This window comes from Apium graveolens, chromosome 9 (genome assembly GCF_009905375.1).
Source record: "Apium graveolens cultivar Ventura chromosome 9, ASM990537v1, whole genome shotgun sequence".
NCBI classification, from domain to species: Eukaryota; Viridiplantae; Streptophyta; class Magnoliopsida; order Apiales; family Apiaceae; genus Apium; species Apium graveolens.
In genome coordinates, this window is record NC_133655.1 from 181,665,548 (window position 1) to 181,674,907 (window position 9,360).

General features: G+C 31.0%; 1 protein-coding gene across 3 annotated transcripts; it reads left to right on the forward strand.

Moving 5' to 3' along the window:
* Positions 1-1,622: 1,622 nt before the first annotated feature.
* LOC141684328 (hydroxyproline O-arabinosyltransferase NOD3-like) lies at positions 1,623-9,146 on the forward strand. 3 transcript variants are annotated; one of them, XM_074489244.1, is made up of 9 exons: positions 1,623-1,738; positions 2,074-2,655; positions 6,141-6,208; positions 6,287-6,488; positions 7,267-7,364; positions 7,468-7,537; positions 7,630-7,701; positions 7,915-8,028; positions 8,728-9,146. In XM_074489244.1, exons 2-9 carry the CDS (start codon positions 2,248-2,250, stop codon positions 8,800-8,802), a joined length of 1,107 nt encoding a protein of 368 aa, XP_074345345.1. In that variant the 5' UTR covers positions 1,623-1,738; positions 2,074-2,247; the 3' UTR covers positions 8,803-9,146. The 3 variants fall into 3 exon arrangements, with proteins under 3 accessions (XP_074345345.1, XP_074345344.1, XP_074345346.1); XM_074489243.1 differs by having other exon boundaries at positions 1,736-1,798; XM_074489245.1 differs by lacking the exon at positions 8,728-9,146 and having other exon boundaries at positions 1,736-1,798; positions 7,870-8,006.
* Positions 9,147-9,360: the final 214 nt, after the last annotated feature.

Sequence of the window (9,360 nt, forward strand, 5' to 3'; positions counted from 1 at the left end):
TTAAATTTTTTATCAGTCTTTATTATTTTATTTTAACCCGAGCCTGCAAATCCAACTAATTGTACATAATTTATTTTTATTTTTTATTTAGGAATGGATCAATAATATAATTTTTATTTAATATTATATATTATTTTGTTTAAATCAAAATCATTAGACATATTACACTTCTATTTATATTTATATAATTATACTATGAATAATAATATATTTATGATAGTGTTTTATTTTAAATATTACTATAATTACGACGACCAGACCAACTACTAACCAATCTTTCATTGTTTCATTTTTAATATAATAATATAGATTGATAGATAATATAGAAGATTGATAAATTGATTGATAGATAATCACCATATATTAAAAAGAATTGTCCATAATAATTTTAGAGAAAGAATAATTTTATTTGGAGAAAAAAAAAGACAACATGTTTTACTTAAAAAAGGTAGAAATTAGAAGGATTTGTCTAAAATATTTGTAGAGAAAGAGTTGTTTTAGTTAGTGAAAATAAAAATGGCAACGTATTTTACTTATAAAGGTAATTGGTTATATATTAATTAAATAAGAGTAATTGAGTAGAATATTAATTTTTTTAAGAAAAGACAATTATGTAATTGAAGGAAGAACCGTAAAGTTTCGTATATAATATAATAATATAGATAGATTAGTAATTCGACTTCAAAAATCAATTTTTTTTATTTTGTTTATGTAATTGAATTGTAAGATAATACTTATTTTAAGTATATTTAACTTTATAATAGTAAAAATTATATAAAATAAATATTTTTTACTGTGGACCCGTACAAAATATATCTGCGACAACTATTGGTTAGAGGTAAGGATGATGATGTTAAGTTGCTGTTTTAAATAGTGGTTAGAGGTAAGGATGATGATGTTAAGTTGGTGTTTTAAATCAGTCAAGAATTTATGGATTGATAAAGTGAAGGAGCTTAACAAAGTTATAAGCAAAACAATATTTATATAAAATAAATAATTAAGTAGCTGAAAAATGTAATTTATTAGTTATTAGTGATTATAATATTATTATTTTATTTTATTAAATAAACATGTTCGTGATATTTAAAAGATGTTGTTTTAATTGAGAGGAATAAAAAAGGTAACGTGTTATAGTTGAAAACGATTTTTATTTCTTTTTCTATTATAATTCAATTACTAGAAGAAGTTGTTTTAGTTGAGAGAAATAAAAAAGGTAACGTGTTATAGTTAAAAACGAATTTTATTTCTTTTTCTATTATAATTCGATTAGTATGGCTAATAAATTTTTTAAGTAAAATAAGGGTAATTCAGTAAATTCAATGTGTACCAAAAAACATGTACCGTATCAAAATTTTCAATATTTCGTCTTTTATATAATAGTAATAAATAGATATCGCCTCATCATTTACTTTTTAATATTTCATTTAAATTAATTTTCCAAATTTCTAACATTGTTTACGGTGTCGCATTTTTATTGTTAATATATTTTTTAAAGTTTTTAAAAAGTTCACAAATATATATTATTGATTACACCAAAATAGAAAAAAACTTATGTCGTACCATATTATTTAACAAACAAATATGTAATTTACAATATTCTTTTAAACTATTAGTTTGAGCATATTTTCTTATGACGATCAAATAATTACATTAATTAAAAAAAATTGAGTCGCGGATAAAAAATCCGAGTAGAAACATGTCATATATTCCCAGTTCAAGGGAGAGTATCCATTTTCAGGTATAAATTTGCCATCTCTCTTCTCATAATCATTAATCACACACACATGTATACACACATGTATGTATATTTCCTTTCATCACCTTGTTTAATTTATTTTCTGAAACTTTTCTTGATTGTTCACTTGATTTTGTTATAAAATTCTGATCTTCACTTGTATCTTCACTTTTGTGTGTTGGGTTATGATCTTTTTGACATTGCCCATTTGTGTTTATTTGGTAACTATATAGATCCATAGTTTACCCATTTCATGTTATATGCTATTTACTTGTATGTGTGATGATATTTGTGTTTGTGCGTATTTATGTAAATGTAAATGTGTGGTTTGAATGCAGATTGAGTTTGTGCTAATGATTGGACTTTTCGATGTGCTCATTCGACTGATATGAGTTCAAGAAAATGTATACTGGATTAGTGAAATGTGCGAATTTTACGAGACTCTATTGTTTTTAAAATTGGATTGATTTTGGGCAAAAGATTTTAGGTTGTTCGATATTGTTGGTGTAAAGATGGTTGGGAGGAGAAACATGGGGAGAGCGTCCCCTTTTGTTTTGGTTCTGGTGACACTTGGGGTATTCTTTGCAACATATAACTTAATAACTGTGGTGATTCACCACAGATACGGGGTTGTTAATGGTTTGGACTTGGTTGATCCTGTAACGGGGTTGCCACGTGATGAGTTGGCGATGATGACTAGTTCAAATGCACCGCGATATCATGTTGCTCTTACTGCAACTGATGCGGCATATAGTCAATGGCAGTGTAGGATTATGTATTATTGGTATAAGAAGTATAAGGATATGCCTGGATCGGGTATGGGTGAGTTCACACGGATTTTACACTCGGGAAAGTCTGATAGTTTGATGGAGGAGATTCCGACTATGGTGGTTGATCCGCTTCCTCATGGGCTTGATCGGGTCAGTTTTCTTATCTCTGCATTTTAATTTATCAGTTAGGTATCTACCCCTTTCCAACATATTGTGGCATATTGTGGTCTCAACCATTAAAAAGTCATCATATTATGCACAAAACAATCTTTTTTATATTCACATGACTTCATTTACTGATTTTTTTTTGCATTTGCATTTGAACTTCTAAGCATGCTTAGAATTTTTCCCCTTCTATATGATTATTTTTTTCTTTTAATCATGCTTTGCTTTCTATATGTGGGAAGATGTGTTTAACTATGTTCACATTCTTAGTAGTTTTCAGTCCCCGATAGCACTCAGAAGCTTAAAAATATTTGATGCAGGACAAGAATTGAAAAGGCAACGATTTATTAAGGAAGATCGATAATAAGAGAACAAACGATGAATTATACGATTCCGAAGAATAATTAATCAATATTATTCCCAAGAAAATGTATAATCAAAGTTAAGTAATAATGTGGGGGATTACATCACTTATATGGACTATAAAACCCTAATATTAGACTTAATGGACTAAGACCCATAAACAATTGGGCTTTATTATAAATAAACTCCATGAATGATATACTCTTAGCCCCACATATAAAAAATATAGATAAATGCATCAATTATCTTTACACTAAATATATATAAACTAATTAATAACATATATATTAATTGTTTATTCTCGTTCCTCGTCATTCTCCCCTTAGAGAAAACTCGACCTCGAGTTTTGTAAAAATCAAGAATCATGCAAGAATGAGATGGAACCAACATGAACTTTATGTTTTTCAAGAGAAACGGTTTAGGTGAAAGGAACTCCGAAAATTAACAAGCAAGCGAAGGTAGTTTAGGCATGTACTCCGGAATGATGAAGTCGATGTGCTCAACCTCAATAATATTATCAAATACTCTATGATCCTCAACAATATGAAAGCAGCCAGGTCGTGGCTTAATTTCTTTCACTTGCTCCTCACTTGCAACCTCTATATGCTCAATTGTTTTTACCTTCTTAATTGGATCTTCTATAATTTGTTTAACCTCCTCAATGTTATCATCCATGGCAGCTTCTTCAATATGCTCAACTTCCATGTCCTCTTTGATCATCTTCTCATTTTCCAAATGTACGAGACATTTAACCTGAGATGTGAGAGTCTCAAAAGTCCTATGTACTTCCTCCTTTGCAAGTTTGTAACTATCATCTGCAAGTTTGCATCTTTCTTTCCTCAGCTCAATACGATACTTGTTTTCCAGCCTTTCAAGTTCATAATATTGATTATCTAACTCCTTCAAGGTAAGCTCATATTGAAGTAACTAACGTTCGCGACAAACAACAAACATAGACTTCGTAGTAGAACTCATCATGTTCACGCTTAAGGAAATAAATATTATCTTTCACAATATCAATTTGACGCTTGATATGGCAGACATGTTAGACATGTTTCAAGACATGGAAAAACAGTTGGAATTGAAGAACAAATCAAAACTTGGAATGAGTAGATTTTGAAAATTTCAGGGGCTGATTTGCACTTTCTGGAATGCTCAGCGACTGATTTTTATTATGTGCAAACTGCAGAAACTAGATTTCAAATTCCTGGAACATTAGGAACTGGTTTGTTGTATTCTGGAGTTGAATAACCCTTCGTTTTTCACGCAAACGAGTAGGAAAGCAGTGACCTTTGACAACGGCGAACGGGAACTAATTTCCAGCAAACAGATGCGGTTTCCGGCAAGCAACCCTGGCAGCTGCGTTAACTCTGGTGGCTAGCGACAATATTCCAAACTCAGGCCTTTCCAGATGTCCAGATGCGATGTTCGTTTTTTCTTTGATCTGATTCTTCTCTTTCGTTATGGTAATGGCCGATTAGGGCAGTAGTTGGTGTGGTGCGGGTTTGGGTAGAGTTATTAGGGTCCGAATATGCTGATTTGGGAACTAGGGTTTTTATCGGGTCGGGTATTTAGGTTCAGAATTTGGGGATTTAGGGTAAGCGGTTTGTGGGCAGAAGCTGTATGGTGGTTGATTGGTTGATTGTATGGTGTGGGTAGAATCCTGATCAGAAATTCCGGCGGAGATGAACAGTGACTTCTGAGGTGAACAGTGAAATTGTGACGTGGTGAACAGTAAAAATGAAACAGTGAATCGAATTCGACTCTGATGCCAATTTGATGTAGGACAAGAATTGAAAAGGCAATGATTTATTATTAAGCAAGATTGATAATAAGAGACCAAGCGATGAATTATACGATTCTCAAGAATAATTAATCAATATTATTCCCAAGAAAATGTATAATCAAAGCTAATTAATTAATACATAACTTATATAGACTATAAAATTTTAGTATTAAATCTAATGAACTAAGGCCCATAAACAATTGGGTTTGATTATAAACAAACTCCATAAATGATATACTCCTAGCCCCACATATAAAACATATAGATAAATGCACCATATATCTTTACATTAAATATATAAACTGATTAATAAAATATATATTAATTGTTTATTATCCCTAAACTTAGAGACCAGGTAAAATCGTAATAATAAATGAAACAATTTTTTTTTATTCTCTACCCTTAATTGAAGTATTTATATCAATTTTTTTTATTATTATCTACCCTTAGTTAGAGTGTATATATATATATATACTTAAATAAATTGTAAATAAATTTATTACCCACTAATCTATATTATTATATTAAAGACAAAATAATGAAAGTTTTGTTGGTAGTCAGTGTGGTAACCTGTTATAGTAATATTTAAAATAAAACATTCTCATAAATAGATTAATATTTACAATATAATTATATAAATACAAATAGAATTATTATCTATAAGTGAGATAATGGGATTCATCCCTAATAGTCGAAATATTAAAAGTTTGATAGCTAGTATGTATGTACAGTGTTCGCGTTTATATAATTCGTTAGTCATGATAATAGCATCGAAATGAAACAAATCAATATATATATTGATTTGTAAACACCATATATTGATTTGTTTCGTTTTATTGATATTTATATGGTGTTTACAAAAAGATAATATATTTTTGAAAATAATATACAATATCCCATCAATATATATTTTAAATTTTAAATAAATAAATGTTATATCTTAAAATTTCCACTTCAAATTAAATTTTTAAAAAAAATAATTTTTAAAAACAATCCGTGCACCCCACGGGTTATTATGTAGTCTAGTATCATAGAATAAATACTATATAATATTTTAAGTTTTTAACTACCCGTTTATCATCACTTCAGAAAGTAAGATTTTACAGAGCAATGTTCTGATCTAATGTTAGGTCAAAGTAAGCACATTTGTTTTGGTAAAATTAATTAGTTTATTTAGATTTTGGCTTTGGCTACATGTCTTAATATACCACTACTAATATACCACTACTATTGCAGTTGAGTACTTACATGTGTGTCTGCTAAATGGGTCCTTACATTTTTTTTGCTGTTAGTTGGGTGCTTACATTTTAGTTGCATACAGGGTTATATTGTATTAAACAGACCTTGGGCTTTTGTGCAATGGCTGGAGAAAGCAACAATTGAGGAAGAGTGAGTTGAAGAGTTGATAAGTATAATAATTTGTTTTCTATAATAAGAATTCGATACTGATTCCTACGAGTTATGCAGCTATATTCTGATGGCAGAACCTGATCACATCTTTGTAAATCCTTTGCCAAACTTGGCATATGGAGGTAATCCTGCAGCTTTTCCTTTTTTCTACATAAAACCAATCGATAACGAGAAGATAATGAGAAAGTATTACCCGGAGGAGAAGGGGCCTGTGAGCAATATTGATCCAATTGGAAATTCTCCAGTAATTATTAAGAAGGTAGAACCTCGCTTATGTATGATTATAGCTGTAAAGCTTATTTACAAATTTGCCCTTTAAGTATTAGGTTTTGGACACATAAAACCATGAACTAAACCTGTACCTATGTTCCCTGACGTGTTGCTAACTAAAACTTAATTGTATTATAAGTTAGCAAAAAATATAATGAAAATTCATTGATATATTTTATGTGTTGAACATTTTGGCCTTTCAAGTATGTAATGTACATATCAGCCATAGGGGTAATATCGGGAGGAAATTAGGAAAAAGGGTTGACGCGTATATGTTACCATCGATTATGGGCATGGAGGAACGGTTTTTTCCAAAGCCTGATACTTGGAGATTTAAAAAAGTAAATAAGCATTGCTGTAATCCCATGATTTATGTACTGTAAGTGGCTGCTTCATGGTATATCAATTATTTGTTTTAGAAGTTGCTCATTACATTTCTGCTGTTATATTCGCAACTACAAAAGTGATAGATATTGTCTACCAAAAACCTGTTATGTATGTGGCACTATGTCATGCAACCGTGTTTTTCTTTTAGCTATTTAGATCTACAAATCACCCTCTAAGAAGAAAATTTACGGCAAGATTTTTGCTGAAGGAAAAAGATGAAGTAGGAGTATGATTATAAGCTACCAATTAATAGCTAAATATACCAACTAAATTTGAAGGAAATCCTAGATTGACAATGTCACCGCATGAAGTGGATAAACATTAATGTATGCTTGGACCCAAAGTTTAATAATCTTGCTTTTGCAAGTAAATCTGTGCAGTCTGTCTTAGAGGAAGTTGTTCCTACATGGATGAATGTCTCACTGAGGATGAAAGATGACCCAGAAGCTGATAAAGCTTTTGGCTGGGTGCTGGAGATGTAAGTGGTCTTTAGAAAGATGTCCTTGCATTTTAACATTCTAATAGTCAAATCGGATTAAATTAGACTTGGGTCCATAGGTATTAACCCTTTTTTTTACTAGGTATGCATATGCAGTAGCATCTGCGTTACACGGCGTTAAACATACTCTTCGCGAAGACTTCATGATACAGGTTTACATACTCGTTATGAGATTATTTTATTTCTTTTTAATTTCTTTAAAGTCGCTACAAGTGATTGATCGGGATCTGAATATTTTTTATAGCCACCGTGGGATCAGGAAGTTAAGAGGAGCTATATTATCCATTACACTTACGGATGTGATTACAACATGAAGGTAAGTTATCTTATGCAATATTTTTTTAAGGTTTTATAAAAGCAGAATATAACAACCCAAGATTTTATTATTATTTGATATTCAATCTTACCCTTTGTGCTTGGCTTTTGCAAATGAATGATGAATTTTATGCCTTGATACGTCTACTGAGAATGTTTCCTTCTGTAGTAATTTGCCTTTTAGCTAAAGTAATTCATGTTGGTGCTCATAAAGGGAGAATTGACATACGGGAAAATTGGCGAATGGCGTTTTGACAAGAGATCACATCTACTTGCTCCACCACCGAAGAACCTACCACTACCTCCTAAGGGTGTTCCTGAAAGTGTGGTATGTCCATTCAACTTTTTTGTATCTGGTTAACTAATGTAAAACTGTATTCCTGAAAGATGATGCGGCTGTCTGCACTTATGGTTCTGCATTTTAAGCGTTTTTTTTTAATATTGTTTTTATTTAATGTCTGAAAATAACTCATTGATCTCCATATTGGTCCTTGTTCTTTTCATGTTCAGTTTTTCATATTAAAGTGAAACTATAATTTACTCATTTACTTAAAAACAGTCTTGCTAAATAGATTTTCTTATTAAATGATTAAATAATATTTATTTTTTATTTATTATAGTATCAAAACCATGCTCTAAGAAGTAGTTTTAAAAAATAAATCTGTTTAGAGGAAATAAAGAAGATAAGAAGTCAAAAGGGGGTAAGTCATTTGTCTGGAAATTATTTTATGCCATTTGACTTTCATGAAAAAAGATTATTAAATTTTGTACAATGTTGTCATTTTCCAGAAATTCGTAACATTTATCCTCGAACAATCAAAGGTGGGATGATGCTTTCCAGAATTTTTTATTTTCCTGCGTTTGTTTGACTTCTGGAAAATATTTTGTGGAAGCAAACAAATGCTTGAAATCAGGAAAATCTGGGAAAAAGCAATTCCTGCAGACAAACATAACCGAAATAATGCTTGTTTGAGTTGAATTGATGATGGTTTTTGGTCAAGTTACAACAGATTATTTCCATTTCCAGGTTAGACTTGTGAAGATGGTGAACGAAGCCACTGCTAACATTCCAGGATGGGACTCTCTTAGAAGACGTTTCTAAGATCGAGCAAGTCTTTAACACCTCTAGTTTAAAGCAGCCTGTAGGTGAGATGCGTACATACAGTTACAGCTAACAAGACAGACTAAAGAAGAATGTTTCACCATCAACTGTTGTATCCGTTCTTTAGCACGGGACTGATGAGCGGATGCAGTTCTTGTGTGCAGCTTTTTTTACGTTTAACTAATATGATATCTGAAGGAACATCTATGTATCTTAGTGGTTTGATTTTTTTTTTAGTCACGGATATAAGCGGTGTTGAAACATGGTTGCATAGGGCCGCAGACAGAAAAATTTGAAAGGCCCCTTTTACCTTTGCTCCAGTTGCATCTTTTTTTTTTTCTTTTTCCTAGAGGTTAATTAGAAAAATTAGGCAAACGTGTCTCCACTAGGCTATAACCATGCCTGTTGCTGTTCAGGGGGCAGAATCACGTTCCTCATTTAATCTTAAAAAATTTGGATAAATATCTTGAGCAATTCAATATTTACTTGATACACATTGGAATCCTGACTCTTTTAAAATGCTTAGATTTTTGTGTATCAATCCATAATTCTATTCAT